The 20581-nt window shown below is 39.2% G+C and overlaps 1 protein-coding gene across 2 annotated transcripts in view; it reads left to right on the top strand.

The window, feature by feature from the left end:
* Positions 1-20581, top strand: part of ADGRA3 (adhesion G protein-coupled receptor A3) — a 123672-nt gene that overhangs the window by 82139 nt on the left and 20952 nt on the right. Inside the window, exons 11-14 of one of the 2 annotated variants that reach the window (XM_026514509.3) lie at positions 6179-6340; positions 8682-8885; positions 16143-16356; positions 16567-16775. In XM_026514509.3, coding sequence (XP_026370294.2) covers positions 6179-6340; positions 8682-8885; positions 16143-16356; positions 16567-16775 — 789 coding nt within the window. The remainder of the gene's footprint in view (positions 1-6178; positions 6341-8681; positions 8886-16142; positions 16357-16566; positions 16776-20581) is intronic. The other variant, XM_057309566.1, reaches the window with a different exon arrangement.

Here is a 20581-nt window from a genome sequence, read left to right as displayed (position 1 = left end):
GATCCCACGACTCTGAGATCATGACCTGAGCTGAAACCAAGAGTGGGTACCCCTTAACCAAGTAAGCCACCGAGGTGCCCCAAAATATTCTCCTTTCTGTCGATAATTGCGTTATCGTCTTCACCATTTTCCCTGAGTCCTAGAAGCTCTGCACTGATGCATATTTTTACCTGTGTCTCTTGTTTCTTATAAGTCTGTATTTCCCACTCTTTGTTTTCTTAATTAAAAAGAATAATCCTTTTTATTTTGCTAAGCTACTTTAAATCCTTTTTGGGAGGAAATGGGCCATAAATGTGACATTTATTCCACACAGCATTATTCTCAACCTCACTCCCCCCCACCCCTCACCTGTTTGCCTGGATCCCCCATGGTCCTCATCGTCCTTCTCCTCATTAACAGCTTTGCTCCTAGACCACAATAAAATCAGGTCTTTAATCTTTGCCACAGGCCCTGGTGATTATCACAGTGAGACTCTCACTGAATATTGACTGCTTAACTAAGCGAGCCGAGAAGCCTACGGTGGGATCCCGAGGCACTCAGGACATTGAAGCTAGTGAAGAGGGACATAAATACACTTTTAGAACTTGGCTTCACAGTGGGGCAAGTCCTTCATTAAAAGCAAGCAGGGCAATAACATTTTGAGATAGGTATGATCTCAGTATTATATGTAATTTGTATCTAGGAGAAAATCATGAGGATTGCCTGAACTTAATAATAATACCAGCTGCAGCTATTATTATTATTATTATTATTATTATTATTATTATTATTACTATTATCTAGTCAAGTTTGGACTGCATGTCGTTCCTGTACAACCCGTCACCACCTTACCTGTCCTCAAACAACTGCCCAGTCCCACACAAGTCTAATTCTTGCTTTTCTGGTTATTAGATTTAATGGGGGTGGGTTGGGGGGCTACCCCCTGCTGCTTTGTGCTCGAAAATGCAAACTGGGGAGGAGCCTAGATACCTTGGCTTTTCTCGAAAATGGCATGAATTGCCTCAGGAGGATATTTGTCTTTAGTTTTGTTTTCTTACTTTACTGTGGAATGCAGCCTTCCAAGCAATTCTTTTAGGATTCTTGGACTCATTTCACAAATGAGCAAACAAACTGAGGCTTGGAGAGACTCAATGATTGACTCATGGGCATTTCACTGGCAGGTGACAGAGTTGAAGTCTTAACCCAGGAGTATTTAACTCTAAGGCACAAAAATATTCTGTCTTTGGGGTTATACTCTACTCCTCCATCAAAATTAAATACCAAGTTTAGTTTACGTATTACCTTGTGTGTTTCATGCTGACATATCAGAAAGTTCATGAAATTTACAGATGATGTGGATCTCATTTTGATCAGAATTTTCCAAACATGCATATTGAGGAACATGAAATATTCTTATAGCAAATGACACTCACACTTTCCTTGTTGCTCATGGGACATTTCCATTTCTTTACCCTTTTATCTTTGATAAAAGTGCTTTGCACGTGTTTTTATTTGAACCTCAACCATTTAGTGTGACAAGTGGAAGAACAGGTGCATGATTCCTTCTGACCCTTTTGTGGCTGGAGCGGCCTTTGGGAAATGAGGTCAAGGAGAAACACAATGCTTTCTGATGCTCCTTGCGGTTGCCAAACTATCTGTGTGTGTCAGATCGTAGGAATACTTTTTTAATCCAATGTAATTTTTCATGCGCTGTTATCCTTTTTGTGTCCTTTTTTGCCCCTGGGACAGATGCAGAGCTGCTTTTGTAAACAAGCTCCAGAAGCATACAGCATTTTATGATTACCTGCTCCAGGGCATATTTTGGCAACAAATCCCTTTCCTAAGTTCTTAGCCATTTGGAATGAAATAATGAGAAAGATAGCTTGTTCTCAGCAAAAGCAATCACTCTTGGCTAGTTGTGTACCCTCGTAGAGAGAATTCTTTTCTTTACAGTTATTAACACATGTGAAAGTGCAAGACTGGCATTACCTAGTGGGCCTCAGCCATAGCTCTGTGATCAGGTAATAATTACAGTTTTGCAGTAGAAATGATGTATTTGTCAGGTCTCATGTTGGATCTTTATAATGTCCATACGTTTAAAACTTCAAAAAAAAAAAACATGAGACAAGTGGAATTGTAATTGCGCTAATTTATAAACACCTTATATATTTATTTCTCCAGTGCCTTAGAGTCCGGATATTCTTATATATTATCTTTTCGGTGTATGCAGCCAATGGGAATTTCTTTGGTAGCTGTAGAGCATATTTTAACCACAGCATCTCTTTTACCTATTTATTTTTGCATAACAATTTGAAATAGCAATAGGTAATAATAGACACTTAGCCAAGTTATTCCAGCTACTCTAAATTCCTGTTAAGAGTTGGCAGTTCTTTTTCCAATTGTTGAGTAAATGGGCTGAAGGACATATTCAGCACCTGCCATTTGGGGAATGACTGCCTTTCTTTATAACTCCAGAAATAAGGGTTTCTTCTTCTTTTTTTTCTTTTTGTAAGATTTTATTTATTAGAGAGAGAGAGCATGAGCAGGGTTCGAGAAGGGAAGAGGGAGAAGCAGACTCCCTGCTGAGCAGGGAGCCTGATGCGGGGCTTGATCCCAGGACCCCGGGATCATGACCTGAGCTGAAGGCAGACACTTCATCGACTGAGCCACCCAGGTGCCCCAGAGGGCTTCTGTTAGAATGAAATTCACCCCCATTCCTGTTTCTTAGGGATATGTAGAATATATCCTAGGATGCTAATAATCCATGAGTTGTATAAAATGAATAGGCTCTGGACTGCATTGAGGTTGATTATATATCGGCCTTTCTAATTCTCAGTTGATCTTGTTAATGTCTCGGGTTTGAGGGAAATGCCCTTTGAGAATGTCTGAGTCTATTAAAATAGGGTGTTTGGATTAAATCCCATTACTCTTCATCAGATATCACTCTGGTACGTTTGTTCAGTGTAGTTATCATAACCCGTAGTCACTTATAAAAAATGCGTTTACTGGCTTGTTTTGTATTTTCCTCAAAGATTATAAGCCCCCAGATAGATCTTGTATGTTTCTCTTACTGTTGTATCTCCATTGCTCTGGACAGTGTCTGGCTTACCTTGGTCCTCAATAAATAGTCAGTGAGTTAATGGAACTGTGTAGCTATTGGCTTCTACAGTAGGAGTTTTACTACTGAGTAAGGGTATAAATATAAGTGAGACATTGTGTTGTCTCTGTCCTCGAGATGTTTACTTTGGAAATAAAGTAAGGAAAGAATTGTGATATACTATGTTAGGGGCATTAAGAAGTCAGTAAACTGTTTTTAATTGAATGAAGTGGCAGCACTTTAGAGAGTAGAGAAAGGCAGTTTTGCTGGATGCATTGGTCCTATTTATATATGAACACAGACTTTAAAAAGGCACCCCTCTCTTTAAATTCAATTTAATTTTTTGTTTTTTACTGAGGTGTAATTGACAGATAACATTATATTAGTTTTAGGTGTACAACATAATGATTCAGTGTCCGTGTGTATTGTGAAACGATCACCAAAATAAGTCTAGTTAACATCCATCACCGTAGAGTTACAACATTTTTTTCTTGTCATGAGAAAGATCTCTCTTAGCAACTTTCAAATATGCAATACAGTATCATTCAAATATGTAATACAGGATTATTAACTGTAGTCACCATGCTGTACTTTACATCCCCATGACTTATTTATAACTGGAAATTTGTACCTTTTGATTCCCTTCACCTGTTTTGCCCACTCCCACCTTTGGGAAACACCAGTCTGTTCTCTTGGTGGTTTTTTGTTTCATTTTGGTTTTTTGTTGTTTTCTCAAGATTCCACGTGTAAGTGAGATTCTATGGTATTTGTGTTTCTCTGTCTGACTTATTTCACTTAGCATAATACCTCACGTTAAGTTCCAACCACGTTGTCCAAACAGCAGGATGTCCTCTCTTATGGCTGTGTAATATTCCAGTGTGTGTGCGTGTGCGGGCAGCCGTGCGCACACATCACATCTTTTTTATCCAGTCATCCATTGATAGACACTTAGGTTGTTTCCATATCTTGGCTATTATAAATAATGCTGGTATGAACATGAGGTGCTTATGTCTTTTCAAATTAGTGTTTTCATTTTCCTTGGATAAATACTTGGAAGTGGAATTGCTGGAACGTATGGTAGTTCTGTTTTTAATCCTTTGAGAAACCTCTGTACTGTTTTCCATAAGTAAGTGGCTGCACCAATTTACATTCCCACCAGCAGTGCACAGGGCTCCCCTGTCTCCACGTCCTCGTCAGCTCTTGTTACCTCTTACCTTCTCGATAGCCATTTTCACAGGTGTGAGGTGACCTCTCACTGTGGTTTTAATTAGCATTTCCCTGATGCTTAGCCATGTTGGGCACCGTTTCATGTACCTGTTGGTCTCCTGTGTGTCTTCCTTGGAAAAATGTCCTTTCAGATCCTCTACCTGACTGTTAAATCAGATTGGTTTTTCTGCTGTTGAGTTATATGAGTTCTTACCTATTTTTGGATATAAATGCACCACCCCTGTTAACACTCCTTCTAGAACTATCTTCAAAGAAAGGACTGGGCTGGAATTGAAATGTTAAAAAAAAAAAAGGAGCAATAAAATAATGAGGAAACTAGTATTTATTATAGGAACTTAATCTTCACAACATTCAGAAAAGATAGGATTTTTATTACCCCCCTTTTTACAAATAAAGGAAGGCACAAGAGCTGAAGTGTCCAGCTCAGCCAGCGCGGTCAGGATTTGAAGTTGTGTTCTTCAGCCCTGTCCTCACCCAGTTGCCCCATCCCACTGCGTTCCAGTGTTGCGATCTGGTGGATTTCTTGTCTCTTTTGTGAAGTGAACCATGGGTGGGATGGACCCAACATTTTCTAGTTCCACCTCAGCCTCATATTATACATCTTGGGAAGAGTATTGGATGCAGAACAGGGTTGAAAAACTCATCTGGGATCTTCTGGGATGATCAAAAGACATCTGCTGAAAGGGCCTTGGCTTTCTTGCTTGCCTTTGGGGCTTAACACCTTTGGTATTTGCTTCTTGATTAGAGGACCAGGCAGCTTGTAAATCCTCTGATCCTGCCTCTGGAATGCTTTTGTAGTTCTTTCTGCCATCGATCTCCCTCTCATGAACATTATGCTCGATACCAAACCCCCTGACACCAGTGTGTCTCGTTAGCCTGGACTGTTCCTTGCATTTCTCTGACATGGGACATACAAGTCAGTGTCAACAAGAGTTAATGGACACTTTGCTGGCATTGTCTGACAGATGTTTACATCTGTGAGTGAGGAACTGAACTTAATAAAAGGAATTCAGTAAATAAAACAAGTGCTGGAAAAGTGAGCCCCTCTTAGGATCCGTTTATTTCGTGGCCCTGGATCTGAAAGCATTCATCAAGCTGGGAGGAATGGAAGAAGTTCATTCGAGGTAGTGGAAACCGTATGTGCGAAGAACCATCCAGTGTCCCAGCCCATGGGGGGAGCTCATAGTAGCTGGACACACCTAGAGTTTTGGACCTGACAGGATACTAAAAGAGGTGGCCATGTGTATTTCTTAATAGTCATACTGAGTTAACACTTACACAGAGGGGCGCCTGGGTGGTGCAGTCGTTAAGCGTCTGCCTTCGGCTCAGGGCGTGATCCCGGTGTTCTGGGATCGAGCCCCACATCAGGCTCCTCTGCTAGGAGCCTGCTTCTTCCTCTCCCACTCCCCCTGCTTGTGTTCCCTCTCTCGCTGGCTGTCTTTCTCTGTCAAATAAATAAAATCTTAAAAAAAAAACAAAAAACCACTTACACAGAAAGGGGTGTTTATAAATGTTTTCCCAGACAAAGAGTTGAGATCTCTTTAGTCTGGGAACCATGGGCCGTCTTTCCCTTCTCCTTGATTAATTTAATTGCTTTTTTTTCCCGCTTGTCAAATGGGTTACCACCTGCCATCCTTCGCCAATGAGTTGGTGATTATTTACTGTTGGGAGCTAAATGTTACCAAATGGTCCTAACCGAATGTGCTATGCCTATCTGAAAACGTTTCAGTGAGAAAAAATAAAGTGGCCGTTGGATTTTCACGTGAACATGGAGCCTGAAGGCCAATCTGGGTGTCTCATTGTGATTTTGATAATGTGTAAAACATCCTGCATTGGTTTTAAGAGTCTGTCTTTTCCCTCCTGCACACCTGCTAGCTAGGCGATGTGATGGTTGACATTGCAAGTAATATCATGTTGGCTGATGAGCGTGTCCTGTGGCTGGCACAGAGAGAAGCGAGGGCCTGCAGTAGAATTGTTCAGTGTCTGCAGCGCATCGCGACCTACCGATTAGCAAACGGAGCTCATGTTTATTCAACAGTAAGTGTAACATTGTTCTAAAATTCCAAGAAAAAAATTCGTTGAAAGTCAACTTGAACTTAAGAAGCATAGATTTTTTTTTTTCTTCATGGTAGGGAGGGTATTTTCCATTACTGCCGATTATTGCAGAATTTTCTGTTGTCTTAACAGTTTAAAAGCTCATTTTGCTTTTGAATAATCTATTTTTTTGGTACCTGGAAAATACTTTCTTAATTTGCCATTTGAATGGTTCTCACCATTTAATCTAAAACCAAATCAGCACACGGTAGGTTTGCTTACTGTCTGTCATCGACCTACCGTCCAGCCCAGCGAGTGTTCTGTTCTGGCCCTGAGGGATGCTTTGAGAGAGTGTCTGATTGCTTGCCCAGGTTCCAATTTCAAAAGAGAACTGGGAGGCCCTCCAACCCCTGTGAACTCTTGGCATTTCCAGTCGGTCTCGCTCTTGGAATGACGGGTTTTTATATTTAATAATCACTCAGTTAAATAGTATTAAATTTTATTTGTGCTAAATTGAGCTGGTGTCCTACTGACTTTTTCTAAAAATGTGGTGAAATGTAAATAATGTGTCATTCCCTTATGACTCACTCTGATCTGGTCCATGGTTTTCATTTCCTAATTATTTCAGTGAGTTCATAGAATATTCTAGACTTCCTCCTGTGATTTTATACAATTAAAGATTACTGTTTTCCCAAAGATCGTTGGGATCTTTTTGATGATACCGTGTTTTATTGTTCCTTTTGCTCAATGAAGTTTAGGATTACCTCCTTGAGTAGTAAATGGAATGGAGGAGGGCTACCGTGACTGCTGTCCTAACAATGTAGTTCAGGGTTTTCTCTCTCAGGTAGTGACCTTACTTGAAACCAGCTTGCCATTTTTATGGCCACATTTGGTCCTACCTGGTCATTTAGATCCATTTTAAACCCCATGCTTTTGCCTAACTACTCAGCTCCAAGAACTTCTTCCTTTCTCTGACCCTCATGGGTTCTTCAGAGAACTCAAGGATATGATAAAAGTGCATTGTAGGTGTCTACACTCCACTTCAAAGTGTAAAAATTATGCATCTATAATAGGATACAGCTTCCAGGGTACCTGAAAACTGCAGTTTTCTTTCTTTTGACATATTTGTCATAATTCTGTGTATCTCTGCTCAGCGAAAGAATGGAATGTCATTTGTTAACAAATACAATTGAAGTTAGTAAGATTTTTCACAGTGTGTCATCCGTGCGACAGAAGCTAAGGCTAAGACTTGTTAATCTTGAATATTTGGGGGAACCACCAGTTCTTTTCTACCATGCGTATGGTGCTTGGCAGATTCTTTGTGGCCTTTTATATTTTTTAATTTGTATCTTATCTTCCTAATAGATTTTACACACCTTACACAGAAATTTTATGCTTAAAAAATTTGAAAAAGAGGACACTGTCTATATAGTTACTTAGAATGGTGCCTTGCCTATACAGTAAGCTTCACTTAGTCATCCTTAAAGAAAGGACGGAGATACTGTCTGCCTGCAAAGAGTGAACTCGATCTCCCCTTAACAGAAAAGAGTGAATGTGACATGAAGTGTTGGAACAAGGAGAGTTTTATTTTTTTTGTTTTTTGTTTTTTAATTTTACTTTTTAAATTTTTATCTAAGTAATCTCCACACTCAACGTGACTCCAACTCATGACCCCAAGATCAAGAGTCGCGTGCTTTGCCAGCTGAGCCAGCCAAGTGCCCCAGAACGAGGCGACTGTTAAAAGTGTATTTCTCAGGGGTGCCTGGGTGGTTCAGTCGGTTAAGTGTCTGCCTTCAGTTTAGGTCATGATCCCAGGGTCGTGAGATCAAGCCCCACATTGGGCTCCTTGCTAAGTGGGGAGCCTGCTTCTCCCTTTTCCTCTGGCTGCTGCTTCCCCTACTCTCTTTGTCTCTGTCAAATAAATAAATAAAATCTAAAAAGAAAAACCACTGTATTTCTCAAACCCTAGTACTCCTCTTGTATTATTATTAAGGGAGTCCCCTGATTTCTCTAGTTCGTTTTTTTTTTTTTTGTAAGACACTTTCATTTTTAGCTTATAGTTTCCTACAGAGTGCTCTTTAAATGATTTTTAATAGATTTCTCACTTATCTCAGATCCTCCATACTTTACGCCTTGTCTCCTCACTTGGTATGTGTCTAGTTTAGAATATCCTTTTGTTTTCAGCATCTTTTTTATGTGCCAGTTACCTGCACAGTGTCTTTGTTAAATTAGGAGGTGAGCTTTTGCCTCTAGCTTATGTACAGTGTTTTGTGTTTGAAAACTCTTGGAAAGTGCTTTTCCCTCATGCTGTAAATCTTTCATAACTCCTGTTTGACTTTTGAAGTATTCACCCAATATTGCTCTGGAAGCTTATGTCATCAAGGCCGCGGGCTTCGCTGGGATGACGTGCACCGTGTTCCAGAAGGTGGCGGCCGCTGACCGGACAGGACTTTCCGAGTATGGGAGGCGGGACCCGGATGGAAACCTGGACAAGCAGCTGAGCTTTAAGTGCAATGTCTCAAATACGTTTTCAAGTCTGGCACTAAAGGTATGTTATATTCTAGAAGCATTTAAGACCCTTTACTGTTAGTACTGTCAGATTAGAATACTCAAAATGGTTTGCTTTGCAAAATAACCTTATCAGAAGCTATTTGGCGGTGGGGTGGGTATTGGTATTATTTGGCTGTTGTTTGAAAAGAAATTCAGACGAGGAAGGGACATGCTATGATTTTCATGGGCCTACACACTTTTGCCCTTTGGACCCCATTCTCCACACAAAAATATCAAAATCACATTTTATGATTGCAAGTGGTAAAAAGATGAATATATTAATACATATTAGAACATTTTCTTTGACCTGAAAGTTCATTTTTATGCTCCTGATTTTAAAGACATGAAAACATTTTCGTAGACCTCCTCAAAGTATTGTGTGCTCTTGGCTCTGTGCCCACTGGACCTAATGGAAAAGCCAGCCTTGAGATCGGGCATTTAATCAGGCAAGCTGTGGATCAAGATTTTTGGCAAAGAAGTGCAAACATGTGATCTGTCTTCAGAAAATGTGTGTTTTATTGCAGCAAGCAAAATGAAAAGCATTTTTATTGAGTTTTAACATTTGGGGTATAGATGTGTTTCATTAAACTACATTGAAGGTACAATTCCGACACCCTAATGGAACCTACATTTTCTCATTTAGCTTTGTGTGGCCATGTGTAACTATGTTCTCTGTGGATTTTAATTACATAGTACGTTCTTTGTTTGTGGGTTGTCCCTGAATTATATCACAACCAGTATTGCATTCACTTTAAAGGCTTCATGCTAATTGATCAAACAGGTGTTAGGTGTCCTAGTACTTTGTGGGGACTCAGTAAATATTGAATGGCTGGCTGGTTGGCTGGATGGATGTGGGCACTCAGTAAATATTGAATGGATGGATGGATGGATGGATGGATGGATCCACATGATGAATGAATGAATGAAAATTAACATTATTTTGTTATACTTTGCTGTGGGTGACCTCCATAAGGAGAGCTGGTTTGCCAAATTTAGAAATAGTCCACCCCCCCACCCCAAGACAGTCTCAGCTAGGTCGGAATGTCTATTGATAATATATTTACTTGATATAACATACTCAGAGGAAAATTGGCAAGATTTATTTGTGACTCTTCGCTCTGGGAGGGTACTTAACGCACCCAGCCATACTCCTGCAAACCTGCTGTTTTCCTTATTGTGTTGTTCGCCAGTAAGAACATACCACAGAAGGCAGAGAAACAGCATCGCACACCAGCCCAAGAGAGAGAGGCATGTGTCTTTGAGGAGCACTTAAAATTGATGAACCCTTCTATCTTAGATGATCATAGTTGGTAGAAAGGGATTACAAATGATGAAACCCTACATTTCATCAATTTCACAAGCTACCCTTCTGGGTAAGGAGAGTTTCTACCTGCCAGAGTAGAGAGCTTTAAATGAACACACTCAGATTTGTCAATTTCATACTAGTCTATCCTTTTAAGATCATCTGTGGCCAGAAACCAAGGACACATTACACTATTATTCATGCTTCATTGATGGACATGATTAAACCAAGTGAGAATGGAATATATCCTTCATGACATAAAATTAGTTAAAAATTATAACATCAACAGAGCAAAATGCTTTAACACTTTAATAGAAAACTTACTTTACATTTTTAACTTTATTATATTAGGGCAATTTTTACTCTCTTTGCATGTGTTTTTTTCTTTTTAATGCCTTGCATATACTAAGTAGATATCGCTAACACCTCCTAATTGATGATATTACCCTTGAATGGGAGAATATGCTAACATATGAAGTTAAACCTCTAAAAAGGCAGTTCTGTTAGCAATAGGAGCCTCACTTGAATTGCTCCCTATGTATTTCTTCGATCTCTGCCCTTCTGTCTTTGTACCATCACAGTCTGGTTTGGAATTCTGTATTACCCGAACCATTGTGACTTCCCATTTAGTCTTTGGGTCTCTAGGCTCTTCCTTAAAATCCATCCTTCTCATACAGATTGGTCTACCTAGGCCTACCTGGTGTTCGACCAGCATGTACCAATGCAACCAGGATAGTCAGTAAGATACTGAAATACTTCCTTACCCTCTAGCAAAATTAGCTGCTGTGCCAGTTCCTGAGTGCCTCCCCAGCTGGTCCTCCGAGGAGCACCAGTCCGTCCACCCTTTAGCAACTGAGGGCCTCCAGGAGCCTTCCCATTTGCAGAAGCCGTGTAGGTTGTCCGTATCTGCATCATTTCAGGTGGTTCCTATTGTTAGCATTATCCTGGATCTACCCAGCATGGAAATTGACCTTGCTCATTCCCTGATAGATACTCTGTGTCTGTCTGGAGGCTGGCCGTGGGTAGCCTTCTCATTTGGCATTTATCTGCACTCCTGCCACACAACTCTTCCTGCCCTCTTTCTTCGGTCCAGTAACAGCAGACATCCTTTGGCTTCTCTTCCAACCGTCGGCCAGTCTCATGTTAATTCTTCTAGAATTCCCAGCTCCTCCTCTTCCCTTTCCCGGGCAATTTGGCTGTGTGCAGAAATGTCACCTTCAAGAAACTGTGACTGAATACGACCCTGTCCGTCCTCTCCTACCCTCATCTCCTTTATTTCTCTTGCATACTTTGCCTGTAATACTCTTCTCCTCTCTTTGTCATTGCACGTGATACACAGTAGCCAAATGGGTTTTGTGGCTCCTTCACCAGACCGAGGATCGCTTGAGGGCAGAGCTAGGGCTTGAGTCAGCAGTGAGTTCCAGTGCCTGGCCTCAGTCGGGGGGCCACGGCGAGACTGAAGTAGCTGTCAGCTGACTCTTACAGCACCGAATTTCTGCTGTTGTCTTCACCGAGTGCTTCCTTCCCCCGTTAGTACCATAACAGACTATGCTAGCATCACCAGACAGTACCTGTTTTAGATACATAACTAAGAGCTTTTAGAACTCGCTGGTGTTTTGAGTTCAGCTGTAATATAGCCTAAAAGACTGGTTCTTTAATGTTTTCTTGACTGTAATGTAAAAATCAGTGTTTCTCTATGCATTCCCTATTTCCCTCATTCTCAACCCCTAGGGTTTTAGCCCAACTAAAGTTCTTTAACTTTCCAGACCAGTCATTTATGTCTTCATGCCCCCTCCCTCCTTTTTGCCTCTTCTCCTGCCCTCGGTCCCACACCCCTGCCTGGTAAAAGCCTTGCTGCTGTGTTTCTAAGACTCCATTCAAATAGTACCTTCCTTCTCTTCCTGAGAATTCATCACTGCTTGTTAGTTTCATAGTGCCTTGTTCATCCTCCAGAATAATTAGAAGCTATTATGGATAGCTGATTAGAAGGTATCATGGTAGGTTGAGTTATAGTGAGAAGCCATGGGATATGGTGACAGAGAATGTGGTCTCTTCTTCTCCCCCACTTAACGGCTGTGCAAACTTGGGAAAATACCTTAACCTCTCTGAATCTCAGTTCCTCATTGGTTACATAGGCATCATGAAATAGTACATAGCTCAAAGGGTTATTGAGATGATTAAATGAGACAAATGTGTAGACATTCATAATAGTGTCCAGCACAGAAAAAGCACTTAATAGATGTTCTCAGTATTGTTTTATTGTTGTTGTCTCTCCCTTGTTAGATTATGAATGTTTGAGGCAGGGACCATGGCTTACTCATCGTGTATCTCCAGAGTGCCTAGCACAGAACAACGAAACATCCAATAAATACTGCTGGATAAAATTTAACAGCCAAAGCTTTAATTAGCAAGGAAAGTTAGTTAAAAACTTGATTCTGAAGGCAAACGTAATCCCTGTTAATTTTTAGCAGTGAGATAATCAAAAAGGGGTATGCACTTAATAACTAATTATACACAAGAAAATTAGGACGTATTGTATCTATCTGTTTAAAATCAAGTTAAGACAACATGATTACATTAGTATTTTTATTATTTGTTTTAGTATTTTACTGTTTTAAGGCAGGTGCCTCTTTGACTCGTTCCAGTTTTACTGTTAGAATTCTATAGAAGTGAGCAAAATTAGGATTTCAGGAAATTTTAATTTATTAATTCCACAGTAGCAGAAGTTCACATTGCTTCAGAAGGAAAGGTGTTAAAATCTAGTGGAAGTATTTGAATTAATATCCTTTATGATGTGTATTTTCTTCCTGGTTTAATGTCATTGTAAGTAGGGAAATATACATGAATTTTGCAAATAAAATAATAAAAGCTCTATGGTAACATCCATTTCATGTGTGTTCATACCTTGTCGATTTTTAGTATTGAAATTAAGACTTAAAGTGAAGTGTGGAAGTCAAAATATGTTGAGGTTCTAGGTGATTGTTGGTAAGTCCGTTATTTGAAGGCATTTTCTGTCTCCCCAGCCTCCAGATAACCACCCGTCACACTGAGGCAGTAATAGTCATAAAAGTACCACCCACGGTTATGTAGTCTCTTGTGCTTGTCACGGTCATGATCCCCTGTGGTCCTCACAGCCATTTGTTAGAATGATCATTCCATGCCTGTGACAGAGGAGACCCAGAGAGCGTAAGCAAAATTGTGCCATGTTAGGGGCCACGAAGTGCTGAGGCTGGGACCCACATCCTGGTTTCTTGTTTCAGATCTTATGTTCCTTTCCTAGGGGTGGCATATGACCTGCAATAATGAACATGAGACCCCAAAAACATATATTTCCCAAAGGGTTTTAAGAGTGCCTTTTTCTGATTCATTAGCTGTAATTGCCACGTCTGTTTCCATTGCAGTGATTATTACATTTTAGAATGAATAGATGGTTAAATAAAATGACAGACTGGTTCCTTGCCTAGAGGTCAAGTGGCAAAAGGTAAAATCATGATAAATGTAACAAATGGGTGTTCCTCGGTGATTTGGTTCATGAGATTCACAACTTTTCCATAATAAACAATCACTTCTTTTAAAGAAATGAAATATACAAATATTATATTCTTACTATAAAAATCCAGACATCATTCATCATTGATTCAGTTTTTCCAGCGCTCCTAGCCATCCTCTGTCCATCCCAGAGCCCCTGTAATTATTATTGAGGCATATTCCATATTGGACTTCAGAGGGTATTTTAGAAGCCAAAGTATGTAGCTTTCATCTCTCGGTGATCTGTTCATACTCCTCTGACTTTTTATAATTTGTTGTTGTTTGGATGGTTTTACAAGTTTAAACTTTGGTAGAAAATATTTTCTGACTTCTAGAAATCATAGATGTCATTTCCTCTTCCAGCTCTTTTAGAAAATGCCAGTATGTCTTCTTTTTAAAATTAATTTGATAACCCGTAACACTTTCCCAGAGAGTTGTGCTTTGCTTTTGAGTCATTTTGTGTTCACGATAAAGTTATTTTATTGAATCTCATAGTTCTTAAGTTTTAATAAATGTCTAGTATGTAACGCTTTATCAGGATTTTGACCGAGTTGATCTGTTGATGTTTTTCCTTTTTTGCATACCTCATTTCACACTTCAGATAAATTTATATACAGAATAGAAATTTACTGGATGAATTTATAACAGACTTTGTGTCTCCATCAGGTTATTAATTATGTTTCTAAGTGAGAATAGTAGAAACCTTTTTGTGAATGTTTCTTAGGCAAAATATTTCTACCAACTATCTTCTTGGCATCTCCAATTTAAAAGAAGTATTCAAACTTCCAATACTCAAACTATCAAAATACTTTATTCAGCAGATATTTGTGTATGTCCAGTGTGTTCCAGCATTGTTCTAAGCACAGCTGTTAAAAACTCATTTTAAAGTTAATCACTTGCTTAAATAGAACCTTTTTAAAAATATGATCATGCCATACAGACTTTCATTAGTTTAACAAACAGTGGGTTACTTTTATCAAATACATGTGCCAGGAACAATTATTAACATAGGGGGTCCGGAAAAATAAGTGAGATGATCTGCACTCAAAAATCCTGCCACTGTAGTTCAAGGGGCAGACAGCGAGTTGCACTGTGATATTGCACGTATTAGTTGCGCTACAGATGTGTGCAGAATACCACTTGAGGCCAGACGAGGGAGCAGCTCACTGGAAAAGCAGTGTACTGAGGAGTCATGTAATTAATCATCCAAAAAAGCCCCACGTTAAGGATGTCTTTCTCCTGGCTGTCCCCCGCTCTTACTCTGATCCATCTTTAACATTGCCTGCAGAATTATCTTGCTAGAAATCAGATCTACCCCGTTCAAGAGTTTGCCAGACAAAAGAACAGTAGAGCATTTCAGCAAGGGGTCCTGGCGTGTGCAGCGCTCACAAGTGGCATAAAAAATGTAGGAAATCTCAAGGCTTGATACATTCAGGGTGGCCAGGTTACAGGTGGTGGTATAGGGAATGTTAGAGAAGAAGTTGAGATGTAGATTTTAGCCAAATCATATGATGTACTTAGGATTGAGGGGGCAGTATTCTCTAAACGTTGGAGAACTGGGGTGTTCTTTAAATGAATATAAGATCAAATGTGTTTCTTAGGAGGAAATTCTGTTGGCAATGTGGACATTGGATGGGAGAGAGATTGATGTCAAGAGAAAAACTTTGTGATCAATTCTTAAAACAGGGAATTTTTTTAAGTGGTTAATTATTTGCCTCCTTGGTATACAGATTTATTTTTTATCGACTGCTGAATAAGGTATAGTTTAACAATCCCTAATAAAGAAGTATGTCAAACATTCAGTGATCAGCCAGCATTTCCAGCTGTTCTGTTTGTTACTATGTTTTTCTAACTTGATTTCTAACATGTTTCTTAGTCTCAGGGGCACTTCTGCTAAAATCAGAGTTTGCTTGACTCTAAGTTTCTATTAAGTCTGTAGAATTTCTTTTTGTTGACAGTTTGAATCCATCCTAAAACCCCTTAGAGTTCCATAAGTCCAAATTAATTAAACTCACATTGGCAGTAAGCTGCATAAGTGCTTATTCTATAATTGGTCGTTGCACAATTGATAGAAAGAGTGATCACCGAGATCCCTGATCTGTTTAATGCTTTTGACGTCAGCAGTATTTGTTACCATGGGAAAATTCACTTTATTGTCTGAAATAATTCCTTGTTTATGACTTTAACTCTTTGAAATAGAGTTTGCATTTCTCTTTATTTTATGCTTCTTCTGTGCTTTGGTGTGGAGTTCAGATATTTCACGTCCCTCATAAATTGTTCTATTAAATTTCGTATACATCCACTTAGAAAGCTGTTCAGTAGCATACAGTTAGAAAACACTCGTGACCATCTGAACTATTCTTTCTGGTTCCTGCACGCTAATATGGCAACCTTTCTCTGATTTTGTTTTTTATGTATATTCAGAATACTATCGTCGAGGCTTCTATTCAGTTTCCTCCTTCCCTTTTCTCACCAAAGCAAAAAAGGGAAGTCAGACCCACTGATGACTCTCTCTATAAGCTTCAGCTCCTCGCCTTCCGCAACGGAAAGCTTTTCCCAGCCACCGGGAATTCAACAAATTTGGCTGACGATGGAAAACGGCGTTCGGTGGTTACCCCCGTGATTCTCACCAAAATAGGTTTGTTACGTGGTTTCTGGTCTCCCGTAGTGACTGGACAGTGGGACTTTATGAGAGCCCGTACCTCAAAAATGCTTATTTTTGTCCCTTCTCATTTTAATGAGTCCCTAGTGAAAAAAGATACCGCAGAGTACCCATTAGTGTGTAAGTCGACGTTTAATTGTTTCTGAAGTTTGTTTCAGAAATATTTTCATTTCCCATTTTCTCCAGATGGTGTGAACGTGGATACCCACCACATCCCTGTTAATGTGACGCTGCGTCGAATCGCGCATGGAGCAGATGCCGTGGCCGCCCAGTGGGATTTCGATTTGCTGAACGGACAAGGAGGCTGGAAGTCAGATGGGTGCCATATACTCTCCTCGGATGAAAATATCACCACCATTCAGTGCTACTCCCTTAGTAACTATGCAGTTTTAATGGTATGGCAGTTGTTAACTTTATGCATAAACACTGAATTTCCTCATTTTTTCCCTAAGCGTAGTTAAGCTCCGGTGAAGATTCTTTTTTTGAACTTTTAATATAAATTGTTACCTTTTTTTAAGAGGTGATATTTGGGGTAATTCCGAATTTAAAGGGAAATTAAGTGACGACCAAGTGCAATGTATGGGATTGAACTTGGTTATAGAGATTTTCAGTAAACTTTATAAGTCAATCAGTTCCACTAAACTTTGACTTTCTGAAATTTGAAGACATTTTGGGTCCACACAGTTCAACTCTTAACCAGAAAAGAATGACTCATTTGCCCAAAGATACACAGTGAATAATGAGAGATTTTCCTTCTTTGCCATCTAGCCTTTTTCTCGCACTATACAGCATAAGTTTTAGACTCTTGAATTTAGAGTAATTATGGCAATTTCAATTTAGTCACGGTAAGTGACAGTATGCCCCAGGTCATGTCTTTTCACTGTTAATGCTAATTGAGCTAATGTTGTTTTCTGTTATTTACCTATTCATACCTGTTAGTCTGTGGTAGTTTCTTTAGTCTCAGGGAAACTAAAATGTGTAGATGTATATAAATGTGTATATGAATGTATGGGTGACTTAAGTGTGTCTGATTCCTGAGCTGGTAGGTGTGAAATTAGACATACTAGTTGATATTTTATATGACAGTATATATATGGAGTACGTAGACCTGCATTTGGAGAACAGGGGAAGGAATTACTTAGGAACCTGAAAGACGGTTTTGAGAAATGGCATGAGGCCAGCCTGGGAGCGAGGACGCTTATGTTTCTGTTCCTGCCTCTAGCTCTGAATCTGTTATCTAGATGTTATTTTATCAAAGCACTAAATAATCTTGAAACATGATATATCTTACTTTTTATAAGTTCTTCTTTTCTTAACAAAACAAAAGCATGGGGCTCCTGGGTGGCTCAGTTGGTGAAGCGTCTGACTCTTGAGTTCAGCTCAGATCATGATCTCAGGGTTGTGGGATCGAGCTCCCGGTCTGGCTCCGGGCTCAGCGGAGAGTCTTGTTTGGGATTCTCTCTCTCCCTCTGCCCCTCTGCCTGCTTGAGTTCACTTGTACACTTTCTCTCTTTCTCATAAATAAATAATCTTAAAAAAAAAACCAAAAACAAAACCCAAAAAGTATATTTACCACTAGAAGTGATTTTGAAGCAAGCCTGAAGTAGAATAGATTTTCCTGAACTCCTTTTTTGGTTTTCTCTTTGCACCTCAGTTAAGTATATACCATACCCAGCATCTGGTCCGACAGGCAGAGGAGGGAACAGACTGTTAGCAGGGCGGGAGGATTGTCTTTCAGTGACCTCCATGAATATGTCTGTTTTTTAGGTCGGCTGACAGTGGGTGGAGACCACACCAGGCAGACTACTTGTTTAAGTCATTTATCCTTTTCTTGTGTATAGTTCTTGTTGATAAGTTTAGGCTTCTCCCAAATAGAAGGTGTTTGATATCTGTTACATTTGAGTCTGGTTTCTCTAAGTTCACATTTTATTATTTTGTAGTGACCTTTCACATTCAAGCATGAAGCAATAAAGTAGGAAGCATTTTCTTTCACTTTTAAAAGTGTTTTATCGTTCAGGTTTTGATTATAAAATAACCCAAAATTAGGAAGTACTGGAGGAGAAATAATAGAGATACAGCAGTGTCTGAACTTTATATTAATAACTAGAGAAAATGGGCACAATAAATGAAACAAGACACAGACAAAAGGCATTTTATAAGCTTCATTGTTAATGACATGATACTGCACATGTGAAACTTTTATTTTTATTTAATACTAGTTAAAAGCGTCTATTTTTGAACTTCCTAGATGTTCTTCTAAACTATTTAAATTGGCATAATCCTTTTCTAGAAAGAATAAGCTATTTTATCTTTCATGCTTTTAATCTTTTAAAAAATGTAATACACAATTCTTTAAAGCTAAAATACAGTACTGAGATATTTTTCTATTTTCAAAGAATATCCTTTGCTCTTTTAAAATGTAACTGTGCCACCTAGAGGTAGCAAAGTGAAATGTATCTGAAACTGTTAAAATTACAACAAAGTTAGTATCTGGAATTTTTAGAATTGCTAATTAAACATGAATGCGGAGCTAATGAAATTACGCCTACTCTTGAATAAACCTATGTCTGAGATAAAAAAGGTATCTTCTAAGTATTGGAAATCAGCATCTTTTTTCCTTACCTGACACTATTTTGAATAATTGATAAAATCCTATTTTTCTTGAAAATTGTCTTAGTACATGGCTTTCTGTAGCAAATCTAGATTCCTATTCTGGCAGATAAAAACCTTTTCCTGATCGGGTTTTAAAGAACTTTGTATTAAAACAACGAGATAGAATATATTTGTTTGTAAATCCGGAATAGATACCATGGTTTGGTTCAGTACATGTCCTGCTGTAACCAGTTATGTATATCCCAGGTCACCATGGGAGCCAGAGAAAAAACTTAAGCGCAAATTGGGTTTGTTTGAAATAAATGGTCAGAAGTAGTAGGAACTGAGGCAGAAAGATTTCTGGAAGCTGGGGTCAGTAGGAGATAAAAGAAACCTGAGTAGTAAGGAGGTAACGTGTAGGGTCAGACTATTTGTATTACTTGATACTCAGTCGGTGATAGTAGGAAAGATAAAATAGCCCCTGTACCGTGATTTCCCCTTTTGTTACTGTGTTCACACAGAAATACAGGAAACTAGAGAGCTCTCATTTGTTATGACATCCCTCTAGTGCAGCTTTGAAATTTTGTTTGTATAAAACTTGCTGAATGAAAGCAAACTTCAGCTTCACCTAGGCTATAATTAAACATGAATGCTAGCAACATTGTTTTAATATAATTCTTATGTAGGTACTACATTCACAGGGATCAAATGTCTTAATTATTTCTACACATTAGCATATAGTGAAAATTTGACCTCCTCCCCTCTCTCCCATCACGGTCATTATCTGTACAAAGTAGGTAACCTGTCACTAATAGAAGTTTCCTGCCTGTTGTTGAAGGGATTTTCATGTATACTGAAACAGAATATCTAGTCCTGTCATCTTCCATTTTTGCATGAGGGCTGCATGCTGCAAACATTGTTTCAACTGTGCTTCCCCCCCCCCCCCAACAAAACAGTGTATCTTATGACAGTGATGGTGTCCTTGGAATAATATATCTTATGATACTTAGGATGATATGATGCTGCTGGCTAATTTTCATTAAGTACTTATGTTCTAGGCATTCTCCTACATGCATTACCTTCTTTGGTCATTGTAGCTACTTTATGAGGTCTAGTGCTATTATCATTACCCCCAGTTTACAGGTAGAGAAACTGGGGCATAGTGAGGTTAAGCACTGTGCCCAGATTTGCAAAGTTAGTGTTGGAATCGAGATTTGAATTCAGCTGAATTCAGACTCCAGAAATCAATGTTTTTAATCACTCCACTAAATCTCCTCTCTGAAATCTTCCTATATCTTCCTCATTTTTTTTTTTAAGATATATTTATTCTAGAGAGAGCAAGAGAGAGAGCACAAGAGCGAGTTGGGGGAGGGGCAGAGGGTGAGAATCCCTGCTCAATCCCATGACCCATGAGATCAGGACCCAGGCCAAAACCAAGAGTCTGACACCCAACCCACTGAGCCACCCAGGCGCCCCAGCTTCATTCTTTTTCACCACTATTATTTTATGCTCCTACCATGATTTATTTAGATATTCCTCTGTTTCCAGTAATTGCCTTGTACAATATTATTTCACATATTTAATAGAAAATCTGCAGGATTGGTTTTCT

The sequence above is a fragment of the Ursus arctos genome, unplaced genomic scaffold, assembly GCF_023065955.2.
Source record: "Ursus arctos isolate Adak ecotype North America unplaced genomic scaffold, UrsArc2.0 scaffold_9, whole genome shotgun sequence".
Taxonomy (NCBI): domain Eukaryota; kingdom Metazoa; phylum Chordata; class Mammalia; order Carnivora; family Ursidae; genus Ursus; species Ursus arctos.
The sequence above is the reverse complement of the archived record's forward strand: the minus strand, read 5'-3'. Positions and strand labels throughout refer to the sequence as shown.